Source organism: Fomitopsis serialis (genome assembly GCF_022376445.1).
Source record: "Fomitopsis serialis strain Sig1Antser10 chromosome Unknown B0H18scaffold_48, whole genome shotgun sequence".
In the NCBI taxonomy this organism is placed as follows: domain Eukaryota; kingdom Fungi; phylum Basidiomycota; class Agaricomycetes; order Polyporales; family Fomitopsidaceae; genus Fomitopsis; species Fomitopsis serialis.
Genome location: NW_025955008.1, coordinates 210,514 through 232,098, shown reverse-complemented (window position 1 = coordinate 232,098; position 21,585 = coordinate 210,514). Strand labels below are relative to the sequence as shown.

Here is a 21,585-nt window from a genome sequence, read left to right as displayed (position 1 = left end):
CCTGTCCGCCGTGCGAGACGGTCAGTTGCCGGCCAATGCACCGATGTGACGAGAATGTGAACGCGTGAAGAGTGAGCTTCACCAGCGTTCACATCATTCCGGCGCTGTATATCAGTGCTATTGTTTTGTGGTACAGTACGGTCAACGACGCCTCAGGCTAGAGATCTCTTGCCCCAGGCGTGCGTTTCAGTACAGAAGCAACGCGACGTACTGTGCTAGTTCGAGCCGAAGCGCGCTCGGGCTCAGCACAGTGATAGGTTCTCGGCTCATGTCAGCGATGAATCGATGAGACCTCGAGGTGTCGATCGTTGACAAGTACTTGTTTACCTTGTCATGTTCGTACTGTCATCTGTGAAGTGATCGGTGGGTAACGGCGTGAATGTCATCGGGGCTACAGTTCAACAATGTATAAAGTGCCAGGCCATCTCTGCCCTCAACGTCTTCGTCTGGCACGACATCCACGACGCCTCGGTGCAGCCTGTCCACGCTCCCTCCTCAGACACCACCATGGACCGGTAATTTTCCAAGTGATTGTCAATAATTAATATTCTCTGCAATATCCTCATCTTGTTGGTGCTGTACGAGATGTTGAGGCAGCAAGGGATCATCGTGGCACAAATACAGCAGCTATTGGAGCAGAAGTACGTGCCCGGTGCCTATTCCAGAATGATGTATTGACCAAATGCTGTTTTGTTTCTACTAGTACCAGCTCGCCCTTACCTACGTGGCCGACTTTGAAAATGATTCTGATTCTCCTCGCGATCGGCTGGTGCATCACGACGACAGTAATCATAAGTTCCGCTAAGATGTCGCGACCGCGGGCAGAGCCAGCACGGCAGGCCCCGGAAGCGACGCGACAGCGGCAGCGGCAGGAAGCACGAGAATCGCAGCCTCTGCAAGGTTCGTCGCGAGCACGGGAGTCCGAGTCACCCTCGTTGTTGCGGTACTAATCTTGTGACAGCTACGCCAGTGGTCCAATAGGGTGGCGTACCGGAGGGGTAGGAGTAGCAAACTCTTCGCCGGTAAGTCTCTTGTCGTCATGGTCCGCGGGCTTGCAGTGTTGATGACAAGTCCTGTGCAGTGTATCATAACATGGGAAGCGGTTAGGTCTTCAACGGTGTTTGGAATTACAGAATAGGCATCGCGTCTTATGGCTTTCGTTTTGTATGAGGTCATGGTACATCAACTGAGTGCGATCAGTTTCGACCGAGCGACTCGGAGCGAGCGGTGAACGTACTTCGTTTCCGTTGCAGAACATAAGTGATACAGTAAGTAGCCGGCAAGCGTCTATTGTGGCAGAACACTTCTTTGTTTGTGATGCCACCAGCGGCCTCCACCATCCGCGTCAAGCAATGCGTTCACGAAGACGGGAGACCCGCCAGGCGGATGGGGCGAAGAAGACCAGGAACAGGAAGCGAAAGAAGAAGACGCGGAGGACGAAGAAGACGGAGACCCGAGCGGAGAGGAGGACCAGGGCCAGGACGAGGGAGAGGCGGAGAACGACGAGGACGACGAAGACTAAACGGTACTAGCTGCACGGCGAAGTACCGTCCCCACACCCTACCCATCACCACCATCGACACATCGTGCACTAGGGGAGCAATCCCGGCTTGCATCCCTAGGAGAAGGACGGGGCCGGAGAGCCGAGTATGGACAGTATGCTTCCCACTTATTTCTTCTTTATTCGCTATTTATTATCATGCGAGCTACGTCCCGACCTCAGACTACACCACTAGACACTGCTTCATTCCCCGACTTGACTGCCTAACCATTACAGTACAAATCCTCACGCATACAGACTACTACACTACCCTCGAACGGGGCGCAGGTCTGGGTGGCGCGTTTTAACGCCCGCCCATGCACAGGCCGGCGTCCGCCGCGTCTTAGCACATTGCTTGCTTGTTGCGGTTAATAAATGCTGAGTTCATCATCATCATCCACCATCCGCGTCGGTCACCCTCCTCAGTCCTCCTCCGCTCGGCTCTCGTTGCCTCCGTCCACTGGCACCCGCCCCCAAACGTCTAAGTTGTGCTCTCTCAAATGCTCGTTCTCTTTATGGTCAACTCTATGGTCAAACTTGACCTTCCGCCAATGTACGATGTGCTTCTTCCCTCGCCTCCCGGCTTCCTCTAACAAACACTGCGGCGCTTTTGGCTGTGATGTCACGAGCTATTGGGAACCAGACTCCCCGAGCGGACAACGATCTGACTGTATCGTCGATGGACCGCACCGACACGACCGACCCAGGTTCCATTCCTCCGAGGCCTACCTACGACAGACGCATCGAGCTCCCGGCGGTGATGCAATGGCTTGTCGCCATTGGCTTAGACGACCGGGTTAAACGTTAGGCAAGACAGTCATTTTAAAGTGTCTCGAGCGGCTTACGTTGTTTCAATGGAATTCCCTCCTCCTCCTCCTCCTCCCGGTCCGACCGCCTGCCTGAGGAATGCGATCACAGGCTGGGAAGCGGTGCGTAGTGCTGCGCGCCCCTCCTGCTTCTGAGGTGTAGATTCGGCGTGTCCGTCTGACTGCGTGCGAGGGTCAGACGGATACGACGATGAGGAAGACGGGATGTGTGATTGTATCAATGTATGTACCAAGTTACACTTAAGATCATTGCAGATCTAATCCTTACCGATGGCTGGACGAACGAGAGACGATGTTGGACCACTGGCACACCGCCGTCTACGATTTGCCCAGTCAAGTCGCGCATACCCGGGTTGGGCGAGCGTGAACACCGGATGAGCTCACTAATTCTCTTCACGTTGCGACCACGAGTGTTCTTTCTGCGGGTCGCTGACAGTCTCCCGTAGCCTGAGGGAGGTGGGAGACCATATGAAGTCGTCAATGCCTTCAGTCAAGTGAGCATCGCGTTGCTGGTCTTTTGTGCATGGTACGCAATTAATGAAGAAGCCGGCGGAGGACCCGACATTTCGAAGACGTTGCCACCGCGGGTCAAGAGTCCCTCCGAGACAGCTTTGCATGATAGATCGGCCGGTGGCCGGCGTTGACGTGGACGTTCAGTTTGACGGTTCCGGGTGTAGGTCTGTCACCGTCTGTATACATTCGCGAGCGTCACGCCGTCCTGGACACACTATGGGCACCGCGAACGGTGGAAACCAGAGCACTCAAGTCCGCCACGTCGATGGATTACTGCACCTTTACTACGGGGAACTGGAATTTGAGCGGGTTCGACTCGGCGTCGAAGACGGAAACGCACCACGCGTGACTGGCAGAACTTGAGCTTGAAGAGGAGTCTTGCGATCGCGTTGATGTGCCGTACTTACGGCGCGTCCACCGTGCGAAATGGCCCACCGCTAGCCAACGGGCCGACGTGACGAGAATGCAAACGCGTGAAGAGTGATCTTCACCGTGTTCTCATCGCCCTGCGTAACACTGTACTTCAGTGCCGTACCTATGCGACATGGTACAGTGAGCGACGTTTTATGTACTGAGACGCACGCGGTCGTTGTAGGCCTTACAGCGATAGTAGCATGCGTCTCAGTACAGAAACAGCACGAAAGACTTGTTGGTTCGAGCCGCAGCGCGTTCGGGCTCAGCACGCTGGTGACAGATTCTTGGCTCATGTCAGCGAAGACACCCCGATTCCGAGGAGGAGATCGCTGATGAGTGATTCGTTTTCTGTGACATGTTCGTACTGTGATAGCAGACGTCGAACGGCGCGTCTGAATGTCATCGTCGAAGTCTTGGGGGACTTGGGACCAACAGCAGAGAGCGGCAATGTTTTCGATTTGAACATTGCCGTGCTCTTTGGTTTGTTGCTGCCTCATGCAGTTGTCACGGTCGTTCCATTGGGTAAAGCCCGGGCGATCGGTGTGGCGGACGCTTCATGATATATCACAAGTTGACAGCTTCGAGGCCTGAAGTGATCGGAGAGTAACGACGCGAGTGCCCTCGAGGTTGCGGTCGAACAATTTATAAAGCGCGAGACCACCCATGGCCCCCACACGTTCGTCTGGTACGACATCCGCAACGACTCGCCGTAGCCTGATCACCTTGACGCTCCCTCAGACGCAACCATGCTGATCTTGGGCTGGGTGCTCGCGTTTCTCCTCGGCTCGATCGGCTCGTTCGTAGCCCACTTGACCTTGGAGCAGAATAGGATGCTGAGAGAACAGATGCAACGATCGTTGGAACGGGAGTACGTGCTTGACTTTTTTTCCACTTTGATGCGTTGACCAAATATGATTCCTTCTCAGTGCGCCTATAATGCTCATCGAGATGACGTCGGTCACCTACAACATCTTCCCCTCGCCAACGGATGATACAACTGCCGCTGAGAACCCGGCGCCGAACTCGTCGGTCGTGTATCCCTCGGGCTTCCTGGTGGACCAACAATACTCGGCTCTCCCCCAATTCGACCGCGACATGCACCTAGATGCCGAGGCAGAGTTGGGCCCCGAGCGAGTAGGCTACCAGTGGCCGCTCCGCATGCCAGTGTCGGCAGGCGAATTCGCCCGGGCCATCGGCGCCGTCGGCTCAGCCATCGTGATAATAGTCCTTGTCCTCCGCGCAACAGCAGATCGGCCAGCGCCGCAAGGTGGGCAGCTGCGGGAACCCCAGCCTCGGGGAACAGAGGACACGGAACCGCAATCCCCTTCGCCAGGCCCGTCGCGGCGACGGGAGCCATCGCGATCAGGATCGCAGCCTCAGCCCTCCCAGCCACCGCAAGCCCAGCCACAGTCGAGCCTACAGCTTGAGCTGGATCCGTGCTAAGGCGAACATTGCGGAGGTCTCATCGCAGGAAGTGGTGCCCGAGAGGCAGGCAAGTTTGACTGGGGAAAGCTTCCCATGGGTGAGTCCGACATGATGCGCTTGGTATATTCGCTGATTAGCTGAGCCTTGAGACCGGTGTAGCCAACTACATACGACACACTACTACGCTCACATCCACACGCGCCCCTCAACACACATACTATGGACGATCTGACTCTGATAGACACTTTCAAGTATGAGGACTAGTATTGTGGAGGTTCCGATTTTGCATCGAAGTCATGTAATAAGAACATTGCTAGGATATTAAGACGATTGGTCGGATTCATCTTTCACCGAAGAAAGGTCGTGCACGGTAAACGTACCGGACAGCTGGAAAAGTGGACCCTGCGAGTTCTCAAGATCTCAGTTCGCGCTGGTAGATTACCGTGACGTAGCAGCGCAGACGCAGCCATAACGACTTGATGGATGACCGTGCTCTACCAACGAGCGTCTCAAGACATTTATCTGCACCAATTGCAAGATGCAGTAAGTATGAGGAACAGACTGAGTGCGCTTGAATGATCGCTCAGCGTACCGTAAGTTAGCAGCGTCCCGCACGCTGAGCGGCGGCAGTGGCGGTGTCTGGGCCAGCGTCGACTAGCCACCGTCCGCTGCCATGATTGTTTTTAAGGCTGACAATGACTGTCCGCCTTCACAGCGATCATGGCAGCGGCGGGTATGTACGCCGCTGAGGCTAAAGAATTGGCGGGGGAGTGCCAGACAGCGTCAGCCTCCCTCGGCGTACATATAACAGGTGAGTTGGACTGTCTTCTCTCTCCCGCCCGCTTCCACTTCTACCACCACTACCCCGCCCTTGCGAACTGAAGTCGTCTTCACAGTATTCGATATGCTTATCCTCGAGGCCTTAGCAGCGCCCTTGCGGGCCTTACACCGTCGCCTCACATACTTCTACCGATTCCTTCTCATACTCGCACTATATCGCATCTATGCTGTCAGCGCTGCGCACCTCCTCGGACTAGTGGACCTACGCCGCCTCTGCCTAGATCCGACCTACACAGTCCCGCTCAAGCACGTCTTGGCCCCAGAACTTCACGGACCGAACGCTTTGATGTGGATGTCCTTCGTCTGGGACATCGCCTTCTGCCTTGTGCATGCTGCCTGGGCCTACCGAAGCCAAGATGGGGATGTCGTCCTTCGAGTCAGCAACCTGGCAAGTGAGTGGCAGCGTACTTTGGGTCTGGTGTGTCGATATACCCTCGCCGGGGGGCTCGTCGCCGTGCCTGCGCATTGCCTTGTCCTCTGCGGTCAAGCCACGGCCACAGACATCACCACCGCGATGCTTGCGACCTGGATCCTCGAAAGATACGTCATCTGGCCTGCTGTGGAGGCAGTCATGGATACCAGGGAATATCCTGTAGCATCCATGGACTCTGTGATGGTGTGTCTGTCTTTCTCCCAGTGTTTCCTTTTGCTGAGTGGGATAACAGCGGTGGACTCTCGATGACCTTGTTGCGGCACTGCCAGTCCTAAGGCCACGCTCTGTGCCTCATGAGGACGACTGCGCGATCTGTTGTCAGTCGCTGCAAGAGATTCGCAACGAAGCGCGCGCAATTGTCAAACTTCCCCAGTGTGGGCACGTATTCTGCAAGGCATGGTGAGCATCCAGGTCGTGTCTACCGCGTCGTCAGCTCTCTGACTCTGCTGTCGGGTAGCATCAGCGAGTGGATGCACATCGGGGTGAGTCTCATGCCGTCTTGTTGGTGTGATCGCAGCTGACGCGAACGGTACCAGCGTGGTTCCTGCCCTATGTGCCGTTACTGGTTCCCCGACGACCTCCGTGCCATCTGCGAGCGCCGGCGTTCTGCCCCAGTCATGTTTCTTCTGGAGGCGACAGCTTCATTCGTCTCGGCATGGCTCTGGGCACTCTTCGATGGACTCGTTGCGTTCTTCGGTCTACTCATGTCGTGCAGCCACCATTTCGTGATGCTCGTTCGCCGGCTCACGACGTTCTTCTGCCGACTTACGACTTTCCTCTGGCGACTCACGATGTGGTTCTTCCCTCGTCTCCCGGCGTTCTTTGGCACACTTGCGGCGCTTTGGGCTGAAACGGCACGAGTTCCTCAAGAATCTGACTGGTTCCTGAGCGGGCAACGTTCTGATCGTATCTTCGGCGACCGACAGCACCAACACGACACTCCTTTCCATCCTTCCGAGGCCTGCGACAAGCGTTTCGAAGAGCTCTTGGCGATGATGCAACAACATATCGGCATTAGCTCGGACGACATAGCTCGGCAAGACAGAGTCATACAGTGTCTCGAGCGGCTTGCGTTGTCTTTTGACCGCCTGGCCCATGCGACAGCGGAGGTGCGCGCCCCTCCGGCCTTCGATGTGTAGGTCTCGACGGGGAGGACGAGAGAGCGACTGGGCCAATCACAAGTCAAGACCCGTAGCTGGACGAATGAGAGGTGATGTTTACTAAGATCGTATTGTCTTTGGTGAGGCCTAGGTCGAATCTCTGCCTCGCGCATTTTCTGACTGCTCTCTGCAGGGTATTGCAGTCTTTCTAGGATCTGACCAGTCAATCTGCGCGCACCCGGCTTGGCTGAGCCCGGGTTTGCCATCGGTCGGATCCTCTGCGCTGCGACACAGAGAGGTTTTCTCTGAGTCGCTGTCGCCTTTTGTCGAGTAAGCTCCATTCTGATAGTTTGATGCGCACAGAGCTCATGTTCTCGTTGATGTCTAGGGTGGACGGCAGTGGAAGTGGCTTTGATGGCTCCATCTCAAAAGGCCTTTCAATTCTCCGCTGTCATCGTTATCTCTGGACTACCTAGCTCGTGCACGACACTTTGACGGTCAGTCCCTTCAGTTGCACAAATTCTTCGTCTAACCAAGGAGTGTTCCCAGTGCGGATACATCGGCAAAATCAAGTCTAAAGAGCGCAAAGCGGTTGCAACTCGGACCTTCAAGAGGTTGCGCGGAGCTAGTGCGCTGTTTAGGGTTGGATGTGCGGAGCCGTCGAAGAGCACGAATGGACGCAATACACACGGAGCATGATATGGTTGACATGTGCAGACCAATGTCAATCTCTGCACGTAGACACGCTTCTCGTTACCGTCCGGGGGCAGTCACTTGGTACTTGTACAATAGTACGAGTGACTATTGGTGAAGTTGGTCTGTTCTTTTCCTCCAGCATGGCATGTATAGTTATTCACGAAATGAATGATACAATTTGATCCTGTCGAGGCGTGTGCACCGCGCGACTCTTTCATTGGCCATGGTAAGAGCGAGTTTTTGTGTCAAGTCACTTATTACGGGGCTGAGGCCTTGAGGCCTTACATGCCATACTTGCTATACGATTAGTACTGCGGCATGAGCACAATATGGCCACTGGCACCTGAAGCTGAAGCGCTGAAGAACGAGAACGTGTCCTACTAGCCTCTCGTAGGCAAGCGCCGGCCCTTAGTATAGGTAGATACGGACTGGGCTGAAGTGACATCTGCGGGCCCCGCTAGAACTCTCAGTGAGCTGGTATTGGGGTTTGTCTGACGAGCCATGCAAGGGAAAAGTTGGAAAAGTTGCACTGAGAGACACTGACACTCCGACCTGCAGCGGCTAACCACTGGCAGCGGCATTGCCACTTGAAAGCTTGAACGTTTGAACCTGCCAGCGTTGAACGTAGAACACATTGAACGTAGAACGTAGAACACATTGAACGTAGAACGTAGAACACATTGAACGTAGAACGTTGAACACATTGAACGTAGAACACATTGAACGTAGAACGTTGAACGTAGAACGTCCTCCGAGTCCGACGTTTCATCGATCATCGATCATAATCCCCTCGTCGTCGTCGTCGTCGTCGTGTCAGTTGCTCGTCGGACCCGCATATCGACCGTATTCTCTCATCTCCTTCGTGTCCTCAGACTTTACCCTCACTCAGGCCTCCCAATCCAGGCTCGGCACTGTCTACTGTCAGGCGTTGCTTCCTGTTTTGTTCGCTCCTCGGGGACTCGAAGGCTTTCAACTCTGTCTCAGTCCTGGCTATAGCGAACTTCAAGCTCGCAAACCTTGTTACGGCTGCCAACTCTGGTCCCTCCAGATCTTGGATCACTACTCTGCCCTTGTGTACCTCGTCTTCTCATTGATCATGGTTCTGCGGCTACATCCCATTATGCTTCATACTGTGTTGCCCGGCGGACTTGTGGTCTGGTGGTGGATACTTCGACAGCTTGGTGCTATCGGGGGGCTGGTAATAGACACTATGTCTGTGTTCGCGATTGGTGCACTCGTCATGAACGCCGCTGCCAACAACACGCTCAAGACGGAGTTAAGGGACTTGGCTGAAGAACATAAACACGTTCTATCGGAGCTCTCTAGGCACACGGAAACGACTGCACAGCAGTACACCGACCTGACCAAGAAGGTCGAGGATCTCACGGTACGTTGCGATGCCTATTGTGATGCGATATATGCCGACTTAGACGTCTGCTACCTGCGCATACAGTCTTTGGTCAATGCAGAAAGCGCAGAATCAACGCGCCTCAGGGCTGAGCTGGCCGACTACAAAGCGATGACAAAAGTCAACAAGGAACTCGTTCTGGACGTCGCTCCTATCCCTGTAGCCTCGCCGGTCGAGACTAGTTCGATGCAGAAGATCGAGGTTGAACTCGCCGACCTTCGTCAGTCCGTCGGAGAGTGCAACCCCTCCATCCCAGAGACTGTTATGGAACGATTGCAGCTTCTCGAGTCCCAGGCGCGCTCCGTACCACTTCTTCGTCACCGGGACCCTATCGAACAGCAGCCGCTCGAGGAAATCAAGACGCACATCAAGGAGGCCTGTGGACCCCTCGAAACCAGGATAGCACTTGCCGAAATCTACGTGCGGTCTGCCCTAGATGTCAAGAAGGAAGTAGTTGACATTCGACAGCTGCTCAAAGACGTCAAGAGGTCCCTCTTGGACAAGATTGTGCCTGTCAAGACTGTCCCGGGTGTCAACCTTCTAAAAGACGTTGAACAATCACTCTCCGACAAGATCGCCCTTGTCGAGATCTATGCGCGGTCCATCCCAGGTGTCGAGCAGGAGGTGGACCTTCTTCGTCGTTCACTGGAAGATGTCGAACGATTCCTTTGGGGCACCATCATGTCTGTCGACACCCACGCGCGGTCCATTCCAGACATCGAGGAGGAGGTGACCAGCCTCTGTCAGTCGCTCAGTAAAGCCAAAGACAAGATTGAGCTTCTCGATATCCAGATGGCCCGTGTCGATGGTGGCTTATACAATGTCTACCAACGGCTGGCGCACATCGAGGAAGAGCAAGAATCCTTCGATGACAGGATTCTGTCTCCTGAAGACCTGGCGCTGTCTGCTCTGGATGCTGCGAGCGAACTCAGGAACGACCTCCGTGAGTCGCTTGAGGCTGTCAAGGCCAACGTAAAGACACACTGGGACCGCTTCGAGGAACAAGTCGCGTCTGTTGAAGCCCGAATGCAGTCTGTCCAGGACGTCAACAAGGAGTTGGTCAGCTTCCGTGAGACATTCACGAACAGCCAGAACAAGCTCGAGAGCAAAGTCGTTACCCTCGAGACCCGGATGCAGTCGGTCCCAGCTGCTGAAGAGCTTACCACCCTCCATCGATCGCTCGAGCGCATTGAGGCCAAGGTCAAGACGACTCAGGAGTCCGCTGACAAGATAGAAGGCCGGATTGCGGCTCTCGAGTCCCTGATACGGACCGTGTCGGGTGTGGAAGGCGTCACTCTCGGATGCCCGCTTATTGACACTGAGGGGTCTCGTGTGGAGGAGAGTATCACGTTCTTCGAGAGCGAGGTGCGCACTATGCCGACCGCTGGCCCCAAAGAGTCCCACCAGGAGATGCAATTGATCCCTCGTGAGCGTCCCAACACACTGCCCGAGCATCAAGACGATGAACTCGTGAGGCCCGAGCTGGTTTGCACTGAAGTATGCGAAATTGAGCAACCAGGCATACCACAGTACGTCGCACTATCAAATTGATGTTGCAATAACTGATTTGGTGGTGTCCAAGTTCCGAGACTGTCACCCTCGAACGGTCAAGGGCCATAGTCGAGGACCCCGTAGTCACCACGTCTCACTCATACCACATTACGTCCATTGGTCTCGGTGAACGTCTCGGAGCTTTACAGGAGAGCATGAAGACCAATGTCCGTCCTCGGCCACATTTTTACACAGACGACCATCAAGTCGATTCCGACGTTTCTCAGGCACGTCAAACCCTAGTCTGGCTCATGCAGGACACTATGGAGTTCGAATGCCGTTCAATTCCGGGTCAATTCCCTGAAAGCGACCTTAGATCTCTTGTCGACAAGGTCATCCACCTCAGGGGACAAGCTCGTCACTGGCATGGAGAGCTAGGACTAACACGTCAGAGGCGCAGAAGCTCGGGCAGTTTCCAGAGTCTGAAGTCGCCAGACTCAGAGACCCTGCTGCATGCCCTAGTCTTCAGCACCCTGGAACTGGTCCAGATCCACTCCCTTATCCCTGCCAGTGGTTCTCTACCGCGGCGACTCTTCGACGTGGAGTTGGATTGCTACCCCTCAGCCGAGTTCATGGACCTGGTGCTCAAACGTATCAGCAACCTTACTGGGTGTCTGCAGTCGTTCTCTCAAGCAGGGGGGAAGTTTGATAAACTCGCCTACTTGCGAGTCGAGACGGTGGTTCTGCAGTGTCTAGCCATACTCTCGGGTGAACTATCATTGGCCGGATGCGCTCAGGTTGTGATATTTCTCCTAGTGCAGAGAATGATTGATTGCTGATCATTGTTTTTCAACCAGGTCGTCGACATCTCGACAGAAAATGGAGAGATTGAGCTGATCGAGCATCTAGCGGAATGCACCTTAGACTTGGTGTCAAAAGGTCGCGAAATCAAGCAAACCACGGACGGGCCACTCGATGAACTGCAGGAATCCAAGGATATCATCGAACACAACAAACTCGTGCATGCGTTTAACACCAGCAAATTCTCTTCCAAGGGTCACGCGTGTACTTGGTCCCTGTGGATAGACCTCGCCGCCATCGCCGATGACCTGTTTGAGCAGCCTGGTGCTCCGATCAACAATTCGAGGTCAACCGACTTCCTCGTGGTCACTCTCAACGAACGGGACCGGGTTGGAAAGGTGCTGAAACGCCTTGGGCGATACGACGATGATGGCAGAGCATGGATCGCGGCGAAGATAGTACATCATCTTCTCAACATGCTATATAGTACGCATGTCGGGGAACTTACGAAGTAGCGAGACAGGTTCGGCTCTTTCATCGCATACGCTTGGATACATCCAAATAGATAAAGGACGGTACTCTGATTACGTTGGCATTCGTTGTTTGGCTTCGACACGGACATGGACTGGTGTACTGTATACATTATAATCGTGATGTAATCCCAAGATCTTCCAGACGTGTGCAGTACCTACGGTGTGCTAGATCGCGCAGGCAAAGCGTCGCGCCGATACCAAAAATTGAGCATACGGTAAATCTCCCGTATGCTCAATATTTGAAGCTATACGCAAATGCTGCGATACTGCGCAGGTTAGGTCGTCAGTTCTCAATCCCCACTGAGCAGCACGCACTAACGGGCCTCACCAGGATGGTCCTCAACCACGCGTTTGGACATCACCATGCACCAGGAATGTGCACAGCAGAACCTGAGTCCGTCCGGTGACCCCGACTCTGAGCAGGCGCACCGTCCGTCGGATCAGACTGTCCACTCGAATCCTCCTCCGCGAGATTCAGCTCCATATCAAGCTTCTTCGCAAGTTCTTCGTCTGCGCGTTCGCGTTCTTCGGCCTCCCGCCGCCTCGCCTCCTCCTCCCGCTCGAGCTCCAGCGCGAGAAGCTTGTCGCGACCCTCTTGCTCCACGCCCCGCGTGAGCACTGCCTTCCGCGGATTGTTAGCGGGCGCGGCGGCCGATGCGAGGGGGTTGAGGTGCGGCTGAGGATGCGCGGGCGTAGGTGTGTGGACACCCTCAGGCTCGTCTGGGAGGGGGAGCGGTGTAGTGTATCGCTCGGCGACAGGGAATGAAGGAACGGGGAATGACGGTAGGGCTTGCGAGCTCTGGGGAGGGTAGTATTGGGCGTACGATTGTGTGCGGGCAGCTGGCGCGTTGTTATGAAATGCGTGAGGACCGTAATTGTGGGGCGCAGACGGCGGCGCCTCGTTGTGCGGGATAGGTGGCGGAGCGTAACTGTACGGTGCTCCCCGCGTTGGCTGAGTTTCTTGAGGTCCAGGAAGAGGAGGCAGCGGCGGACTGGGAGATAGCGGCGGTGACGCAGGGTATTGCGCATGGATAGGGTTTTGCGGTGGGAACATGTTTCTTGCGGGCCCGGGAGGGCTGCTGCTAGTCGAGCGAGCATCCCTGCCTGGAGGTGGGCCAGCTCTGAGCGAGGAGGGCACACCGAAGGAGCCCGGCGGCGATGCGCGAGGAGGAATCGCGACCGGGGCTCGGGGCGGAGAGTGAGGAGGGGACACATTGACAGCGGTGTATGCGCCGTAAGCAGGAGGCGTAGGGGTATGACTGGGAATACTGTGTGAGTGCGACGAGTCTCGTTGATGGGGCTTTTCGCTGTAGTGGATGTCTCCTTTCGGGTTCCCAGGTCGTAGAATGTCGGGTATGGACGCAGGGGAAAGGTGATCCTGCGGGATTGGCGGGAGCGCATCGTACTTGGACCGCGGCGACGTCCGTGGCGAGGTGTGTGTGGACGTAGGCGGTGACAGGTAGGTAGGTGCACCCGCATTATATGCGGGGGTGAGCGTTGCCGGAGGATTGCGCGAAGGCGATGTCGACGGGCGTGATGTACGCGTTTGTGGTGGGGATTGGTTTTGCTGCAAGCTCGAGTACGAATAAGCCTGAGAAGAGCGTACAAGTCGTTCTGAGGTGGGCATCTTCGTCTTCCGCCGCTGCAGGGGCGCAGGACCCGTCGCGAAGTAGGTCATCTCGAGGTAGAGCTCTCCGCGGTAGGTGCCGTTCTCCTCGAGCTTCACCCAGTCTGCGTGAGCGATTATATATGAGCCTGCACATAATTTCGGACGAATGTCGCGAGCACGCACCATCGAACTCTCCTGTCCTCAAGGTCTCCTCGATATCGACGGCACCCTTGCCGATGCACTCCACGCCGCGAGGCTCCTTCCGCCAGCAGCTCACCTCCATGGTTCTGTCCTCCTGCTTCGTCTTCTGGTAGATCGGGAAGCGAAGCTCTTCGTCCCAGACGGGGTGCTGCCCGCCTTTAACATCGACCTTGGTGGACTTCGTGCTGCCCCCTATTGCCACCTGTGACAAGACGTCTTGCTTGTAGAGCGAGTGCCTGTCGGGGAGGTTCCGGGCCTTCAGCACGACAACGACCAGTGTTCCGATTTCCATAGTGCACGCGGTAGACAGAGTTCGTGTATGCGGTAGGCAGAGAGTAATTTGTGGTTCAGAGAACAAGATAGGAGTGTATAAATAAGCTGCGTCGTGCGCTGGTATCAAGAGAGATCAGGGTATACGCCAGGGGATGCGCCGGCCAAGGCCAAGTCCGAGCATCATAAGAGGGGTACTCCAACACCGCCCCCACTCTTCCGCAGCGGGAGGTGTGTAACTTACTTGGTTCACATTGTACAGCGTTGTTCATCAGCACACTGCATCCGACAAGCCTGAGTCAGAGCAGAGCCTTGGGCAGAATATTTACCGGATGTGTCGGCAGTGCACGGCGCACCTAAGCTTATCTTACAGCTAATTTCAGAACGATAGTCACTTGCAAACGCGCGCGACAGACGATGACTAAGCGCTCCAACCTTCAAGAAGGCGGCGCGCACCGCTCTTCTGCACCACTGTCGTTCATCGTCTCCTGTCAATTTTGCGCGAGCAGACACAACAGATGATATATGATCTGAAATCTGAATTATGGACCTGTCTCTCTACCATTTACAGTAGTAGTGTAGAGCTACCATGACTCTCGCAGAGTCCGAATAGTTGAACTCTTTCTACATGGCTCGCGACTGGCAAGGCATGGGATTCACTGGAATGTCAGTGGTGTTGTAGAGCAAGGCTGACCAGACACATTCTGCATAATTATTGGTTCGCATCAACCTGATTGCTCACGGGATCGTGTCGTGTATGTCGTTGCGAGGGGCTGGTCCTGGACAGGTCGCTGTGTGTGGAAGATCTCGCGCAGGTTGCAGTGGTGCAGAAGAACGGTGCGCGCCGCTCCCGAAGCGCGGAGCGCTTAGTCATCATATGTCGCGCGCGTTCGAGAGTGACTATCGTTCTGAAATTAGCTGTAAGAGAAAGCCTTTACAATGAGCTACTCAGTGCGGTGCGCGTGGCAACGACTGCATCACAAGCAAATGATTTCTCAATTCGACGGTAGTCCCGGACGATGTATGTTGTACTACTATTACATTGAGCAGAGCTTTCCACAGCAGATATCAGATGCACCACTGTCATGAGAGCGCGACTACGACGACAAAAGAGGGGGAAATAGGGACTCGGGCGCAAATAATGAAGATGGTAACGGTATGAGGGGGAAGAAACCACTATACTGCCAGCCAAAGGAAGACGATAAGTGAGATTAAAGGCAGGAGAAAATCTAGACTGGAAAGAGGGGAAGCGAGAGATATGTCGTCACAGGTCATTAAGTGGGACGCCATTGGGTCCAGCGCAGCAAACTGCGTTACGCCGGCGAGCCCGCGTACTCCTCCGACAACGGCGCTGGAGCCTCGAGGAGTGGCTGGCCATGTACCCGCACTCTGTAGAGGCAAGTGAAGTCGTCCCGGCCCCAGTTGTTCTCGATCACCAGCGCCACGACGCCAAAGTCGATGCCGAGCTCCTTGACCTCCTGCGAGACGGCGAACGTTTGGATGTGGTCTGGCGCATAGATGTTGTACGAGAAGTTCGCGACGCGGACGGACTCGCCCCAGTGCTTCAGCAACGGCGGGACGGGTGGCTCGGCGTCCTCGACGAGGGGCTCGCCGCTCAGCGCCGCCTCCATGCGCGCCTCCTCCTGCCTCGCTGAACGCGCCTCCCGCCACTCTCGCAGCTTGCCGAGGTTGTCCTTGCCCTCGACGAGGCCCCAGAGCTCCATGTATCGCGGGGCCGAGCGGCGATCAGGCGCAAGCTCCTTCGCAACGTGGTCGATCGTGACATCGCTGATGAAGGTCGGCCCGGCGAGCTTGATCCCAAGCTGTCCTTGGGTGCCAGGGAAGGGCCAGCAATGTCCAGGGTTGCTTTCGTGGTGCAGCGCGGTGACGGGCGGACGACCGATCGCACCGTTTCCGCCGCCAGTGAAGAAGCCCGCGACCTGGCTGATGAGTCCGCCGGGCGGAATCTCGTACGTCTGCGTCGTGAGCGCCGGGATGACCTGCGCGCCCGCGGAATACAGCGCGTAGTCCGGTCGCGCAACAACGTCCTTGGCCAGACGATATACCGACGAGCCAACTAGTTGGTTGATCAACGCCGTCACGTCCTGGCCGTCGCTCGACTTGATCGTCAGCGCTGAGCCCGCATTTCCGGAGGCAAGCTTGCTCCACCATGCAGCAGCGGTGCCCGTGGACGCACCGACCTTGGCCACGTTCTTCCCGAGCTCAAGAGCCTCCTTGACCCCGCTCTCCGCGCTGCCCAGGCGTTCCTCCAGCGTGCGCAACTTGGCCCGCGCCTCCTCGTCGTTGTTGGGGACCGGCGTGCTGCGCGCCGCGCTCTCCTGATGCGCGCGAAGCTGCGCCTGCAGTGAGTCCACTTCCTGCTTCACGACCTGGATCGCATCGCTCGTCGACGCCCTGAACTTGGTCTCCGAGTCGTGGAAGCGGACGCTCTCTTTGTGCACCTGCGACTCCAGCGCACCGACGAGGCCGACGAGCTCGGACCGGCTGCCCTCGATCCACGACTTGGACTTCTCGGAATCTTGCGTCAGCTTGTTGAGCGCACCCTCCAAGCGCATCAGCCGATCCGCGAACTCGCCCAGGTTGGTGACGGGAGCTTCGGGCGGGTGGTACGGCGAACGCGACGGCATGAACTTGGACAAGTCCAGCGAACCGCTCCTCAGAGTATACCATGCTGCGTAGATCGTGATACCGACGAAGGCAGCCTTTAGGAACGGCGTGAAGTCCGCATGCGTGAGCCACCGGAAGGGTTTGTGAACGGTTATGTCTAGCGTCAGCCCGAGCACCTTGCCGACGAATCGCGCGATGAACCCGAGGAGGCCGAAGAACCATCGTATTATCATCCACCCCAGGCTGAAGGTGCCATGTACGCCGTGACCGAGACTCGCACCTATCGAGAACGTTGATTGTCGAGGCGTCTCGAAATCGTCCACAAGGAGGTCCTCGTCAATTTCGCGGATTGGCGGCAATGTGTTTTCAGGATCAGACTGGTCGGAGCGGATCAGGTCGTCGGGGTGTGATGTGGGGGGTATTGAAGATCGTGATAGTGGTGGATTGGAACCTCGTGGCACAGACGGCGCACGGATAACTGGTGTTTGGCCGCGTACCGAACGCTATAAGTGCACATGAGACGTATGTCGCTCTCAAGGCACCGTCATGCATACCTGCTCTGCGACCGCTTCCTGCTCTTCGCTACTCTCCTCATCTTCGTCGCCGTTCGTCTTTCCGTTCGCTCGCTTCTTCTTCTTCCTCTTGTCGTAGGCGGCGATGGGCAGGGATGTCAACGGTGGCCCTCCCATGCCACCTTTCTTCTTCTTTCGACGCGTTCTCTTTCCGTTCTCGTCATCGAAGTCTTCGTCGGAAACCTCAAGGTCAGACTGCGTCGGCTTGTATGCCTTGTTGTCTGTAGACATCCGATTGCGCTTATGCGCGACCGTGTTTCGCCTTGGAGGGCCTATCGGAATAGTCTTCTCTGTGGTCAGCTGTGCCTGGTAGTCACGCTCCTCCGCGGAGTAGTCGTAGCTCGAGCTTTCGTTGGCGGCACCATTCCCGATCGACCGAGAATGTGACTGATCCGCTTCGGGCTCTCGAGATCGAGCCTGCATAAAGATCGAAGTAGGGGCGTAACGCTGTGCGGCATCGAGGATGTGTTCGAATGGGCTCTTGCCGCGACTGCGCTCTTGGGACTGGGAAGGCTCGGTTTGTTCACCCTCCGAGTCAGGTACGTGGCGGATGGACGCGGCCTTGGAGAGGGGTTTGCGTGCGCCCGTTCGACTGGGAGGGGGTGCGAGACGTCGATTAACTGTCGACTGCGTCTCCTTCTCGTACTCCACGGACGTGCTCCGGGGGACCTGCCTGCGGGCGCCGGACGTCCAAGAGTCGTTGGGATTCATGCTGTCGTCGGTATTGGCTGCGGTGTGGAATGCGCTTGCGATGTTTACTGAAGTGTCTTTGACGGACCACTTCTCGGGATGGGGAGATGTGTTGGGCTGGGGGCCCGATGGGGCGTTGGTGCTTGCTTGCTCGCGTTGCTTGAGACGCGCGAAGCGGACAAGGGCGGGTTCTTCTGTGTCGTCTGGCGGATCGGCGAGAGCGGGTGCGTTCTGTGATTTGGGAGGGGAGCGCGTTCCGAGGGTGGGTCCTCTGGCCATGGATAAGTGGTCAGCACGCAGCACACGATATTATAAGCACGCTACGCGCAGACGTACCCGTACGCGTAGGATGCAGGGATGGTGCGGCGAGGCGGTGAGTGTGCCTTTGGACGGGGCTTGTTGAGGAAGGTTTGGTGATCCAGACGTCTTCCTTGACCTAGCGGCGTGCTCGAGAAGGACATGTACTGCGTGTATCGTGTTCGGTCACAGAGAGCACGCGAATTTAGATGCGGACACGGTGAGGATTAAATTGCAGCAGCAGTGGATTGCGTTTGCGGGTATGCATGCACTGGATATCAAGAGACAAGCCTCGCGGACGGCGCGTGCAGGGAGCAGGTTCGTTCGTGGCCGCGGCGTGCAGCGTTCGCGATGGTGACCGCAATTCCTGTTTGGCCTTGTTTGTCTTCCACGCCCTCCGCATATGGGCATCAATGTTGTTCGCTTTAGCTGCCAACAATGCCTCGAATTCATTGCGGTGGGCCCGTCTCTCGCTCGCTCGCTCTTAGCTGACACGCACTGCACGCAACTGGAGGAGCCGGCAAGTCTGTCCTCACTTAATCGGAACACTCGTCACAGCCCAACTCATTTGACCACACTCCACTTTTTACGACAAGGAGTAAGTACTGACTTACAGTACATCCACTCACTCCTGTTGAGTCGCTCAGGAGAACGTGGTCTCATCAAAGCGTTATTTCAGGTCTTCACTGTCGAGGGTCAATAATTAAGTCAAATTCAACTGCAAAAGTGTACGGCATGACGAACTAACCTGCACCTCCACAGACCTCCATAGGTCTGCCAATAACGCTCGGGGCGCCTCCGACGGAAACTGAGTGATGCGGACGTCCTGTCGCGCGGTCGCCAAGTAATGCAAGAATTCCGCGCAGTCATCAGCCAGAGCTCTGAGACCCTCGTCTGCATTGCACGCGTCGATGAACGGCTGGCGGAATCGATCCGGGACTTGTTTCTGCGGAAGATTCGTCCGTTCGTGCAGCACCCGCAGCTTGGGGCACACCTCCTTGTGAGGTGCCTTCGCATGTTTCCAGGCGCTCTTCTGGCACTCCCGCGAGCAGTAGCACAGTATGCCGCAACCGGCGCATCGGGGGAAGGGTCGTCCTGCAGTGGCAAAGGTCTCCTTGCATTCGGGCGCGCAGCAGTGCCGCAACTGGGCCGCCCAGCGAAAGCCCTCGAATGCGAGCTGCACAGGGTCTGCGATGGCGGCGTCCGTCTCCGCTCGCAGCCGTAGGATTTCGGGGTCGTACTCCATGCCGTCGTTGTCGGGCCTGTAACAGTAGAACATCGCGGCGAAGCTCTTGGATTGAAGGGTGAGCCGTTCGATGACTTCGTCCGTGAAAAGAGTCGTACCATTTTGGAAGGACGGCAGCGCTCTGAAAATGAGGGTGCACACAAGCAGTAGGCCGCAATTCACGGCCTTGGTCTCGCCCACCTTTCCTGCTTCGAGTCGAATAAATAGTGCAATGTCGAATGGATATCTTTGCCCTTCCTCGTTGACTCTCGAGCAGAACTTCATGATCAGGGTGAGAGTGTGAAGCCAGCCCACTTGCATATCCATCCTGACAAGCCTTCCCATGGTCTCCTTGCGCTCACGAAGGATAGCATCGGTCATAAGGGTGACGCGCATAGGCCACTCGGCCTCAGACTGTTGGATATGCCAGAGGACGGGTCCTCCAAACAGGGAAAGCAACTCCGTGACAAACAGAAGGGTGTCCTGAAATCTGCGATTGCGGCATAACTTGAAAAACACGGCGTATCCCTTCATCGACTGCTCGAGACCGTATGGGATGAGTTGCGTCGTGTCCACGGGCCATGGTCGACATTGGGTGCGCTTTTTCGAGTTCTGTTTGAGGCCGGCCGACGCGACGGCGCCGCTGACAGTCTTCGTCTGTATAGCGTTATTCAGGATACCACCGAGGTGCCGAACGAGCGCTTCCCCGAAGTCCTGGAGCGTGAACCGACGAGTAGGCCGGAAGCGGTGCAGCCGGGCTAACAATGATCTTGACGTCCTGTTGCGCGACGACGTCGGACACGAGCACACAGACAGGGATGCGTAGAGCTCCTCGAGTTCCTCGTTCGAGCGCGGCATGCTCAAGAAGGCGACGCACGCATCCAAGTACGCGTGGTGTGCCTTGCGGATGTCCTCGTAGCCATCATATTGAGGCAGGAAGAAAGGCAGATCCATCGCGTAGAGGTCGTTGTCGTCCCTCCCGTCCAAGACATGAAGGCATGCACAGAGGACTCGGGCACAGCGAGTCGGCCATGCTGGATCCCTCATGCAAGTTGTGAAAAACTGTGCGATTGCGTCTGTTCTGCGAGTCGCCATGGCGTCTTGGAGAGCCGGTAGTCTGTACTGAGCACCACGGGTCAGCTACCGTAATCAAAATTCTGCAACAACGACGGACTATTAATACTCACCTTCAAGCAAGAGAAAAGAGTTGAAGAAAAACCTGTGTTCTGTGCTTTTCGGCAATTGCTATGGGCGGGCGTGGGACTAATGAGAGCACATCACGGCAGCAGCGACTTGGCAGCAACTATGTAGCGGCGAGTGATGCAGGCAGCAGGGAAAGCCATTACACGCAATGAGGGGCCTTCGCATGTCTCCAGGCGCTCCTCTGGCACTCTCGCGAACAATAGCACAAGATGCCGCACCCGGCGCATCGTGCGAAGGGTCGCCCTGCAGTGGCGAAGGTCTCGTTGCATTCAGGCGAACAGCAGTGCCGCAGCTGGGCGGCCCAGCAAAAGCTATCGAATGCGAACTGCACAGGGTCTGCAATGGCAGCGTCTGTCTTCGCTCGTAGCCGGAGGATTTCGGGGTCGTAGTCCATGCTGTCGTTGTCAGGCCTGTGACCGTAGGGCATCGTGGCGAAGCACTTGGATTGGAAGGCAAACCGCTCGACGACTTCGTCCGTGAAGAGAGTTGTACCAATGCGGAAGGACGGGAGTGTTTCAAGGATGAGGGTGCACACGAACAGCAGGCCGCAATTTAGAGTCTTAGGGGAGCCATCCTTCTGCCCGCTCGCCTCGCATCGAACAAAGTCTGCAATGTCCCGTGGGTTCCGTCGCCCTTCCTCGGTGATTCTCGCGCAAAACATCAAGACCATAGAGAGGGAGTGAACCCAGCCCACTTCCATGTACATACTGACGGGCCTTCCAATGGTCTCATCGCGCTCACCAATAACGAAACAAGTGAGGGCGCTGACGCGCAAAGCCCAGTCGGGCTCGAACTGGAGAATATGTCGGAGGACGGGTCCTCCGAAGAGAGAAAGCAGCTCCGTGACTACCAGAAGGGTGTCTGGAAAT

General features: G+C 56.2%; 6 protein-coding genes across 6 annotated transcripts; 3 read left to right on the top strand and 3 right to left on the bottom strand.

Annotated features, from left to right (window-relative positions):
- Nucleotides 1–4,417: 4,417 nt before the first annotated feature.
- Nucleotides 4,418–5,052, top strand: B0H18DRAFT_1015587 (uncharacterized protein). The gene is made up of 2 exons (XM_048029217.1): nucleotides 4,418–4,816; nucleotides 4,869–5,052. The coding sequence occupies exon 1, from the start codon at nucleotides 4,453–4,455 to the stop codon at nucleotides 4,735–4,737; it is 285 nt and encodes a 94-aa protein (XP_047891850.1). The 5' UTR covers nucleotides 4,418–4,452; the 3' UTR covers nucleotides 4,738–4,816; nucleotides 4,869–5,052.
- A 571-nt stretch (nucleotides 5,053–5,623) lies between these two features.
- Nucleotides 5,624–7,131, top strand: B0H18DRAFT_1120542 (uncharacterized protein; the record flags this gene model as incomplete). The annotated part of the gene is made up of 4 exons (XM_048034149.1): nucleotides 5,624–6,175; nucleotides 6,225–6,391; nucleotides 6,450–6,474; nucleotides 6,529–7,131. The coding sequence occupies 4 exons, from the start codon at nucleotides 5,624–5,626 to the stop codon at nucleotides 7,129–7,131; spliced, it is 1,347 nt and encodes a 448-aa protein (XP_047891849.1).
- A 1,753-nt stretch (nucleotides 7,132–8,884) lies between these two features.
- On the top strand, nucleotides 8,885–12,310 carry B0H18DRAFT_1180088 (uncharacterized protein; the record flags this gene model as incomplete). Its single annotated transcript, XM_048035954.1, has 5 exons — nucleotides 8,885–9,175; nucleotides 9,242–10,725; nucleotides 10,779–10,914; nucleotides 10,975–11,424; nucleotides 11,545–12,310. 5 exons carry the CDS (start codon nucleotides 8,885–8,887, stop codon nucleotides 12,001–12,003), a joined length of 2,820 nt encoding a protein of 939 aa, XP_047891848.1. The 3' UTR covers nucleotides 12,004–12,310.
- A 69-nt stretch (nucleotides 12,311–12,379) lies between these two features.
- On the bottom strand, nucleotides 12,380–14,123 carry B0H18DRAFT_955961 (uncharacterized protein; the record flags this gene model as incomplete). Its single annotated transcript, XM_048042418.1, has 2 exons — nucleotides 12,380–13,752; nucleotides 13,814–14,123. 2 exons carry the CDS (start codon nucleotides 14,121–14,123, stop codon nucleotides 12,380–12,382), a joined length of 1,683 nt encoding a protein of 560 aa, XP_047891847.1.
- A 955-nt stretch (nucleotides 14,124–15,078) lies between these two features.
- B0H18DRAFT_934951 (uncharacterized protein) lies at nucleotides 15,079–18,615 on the bottom strand. The gene is made up of 3 exons (XM_048041781.1): nucleotides 18,328–18,615; nucleotides 17,284–18,262; nucleotides 15,079–17,232 (listed from the first exon to the last, which is right to left on the bottom strand). The coding sequence occupies exons 1-3, from the start codon at nucleotides 18,450–18,452 to the stop codon at nucleotides 15,415–15,417; spliced, it is 2,922 nt and encodes a 973-aa protein (XP_047891846.1). The 5' UTR covers nucleotides 18,453–18,615; the 3' UTR covers nucleotides 15,079–15,414.
- A 598-nt stretch (nucleotides 18,616–19,213) lies between these two features.
- Nucleotides 19,214–19,435, bottom strand: B0H18DRAFT_861542 (uncharacterized protein; the record flags this gene model as incomplete). Its single annotated transcript, XM_048039722.1, has 1 exon — nucleotides 19,214–19,435. A coding segment is annotated over one exon (222 nt), but the record flags the coding sequence as incomplete, so codon positions are not given.
- Nucleotides 19,436–21,585: the final 2,150 nt, after the last annotated feature.

Bases quoted from the DNA above. Each gene is read 5' to 3' on its own strand.
- B0H18DRAFT_934951 (XM_048041781.1), bottom strand. From the start codon at position 18,452: ATGTCCTTCTCGAGCACGCCGCTAGGTCAAGGAAGACGTCTGGATCAC. The intron at 18,263-18,327 runs GTACGTCTGCGC...ATCCATGGCCAG, and splicing joins CCTGCATCCTACGCGTACGG to AGGACCCACCCTCGGAACGC. The intron at 17,233-17,283 runs GTATGCATGACG...GTGCACTTATAG, and splicing joins AGGAAGCGGTCGCAGAGCAG to CGTTCGGTACGCGGCCAAAC.
- B0H18DRAFT_1015587 (XM_048029217.1), top strand. From the start codon at position 4,453: ATGCCAGTGTCGGCAGGCGAATTCGCCCGGGCCATCGGCGCCGTCGGC.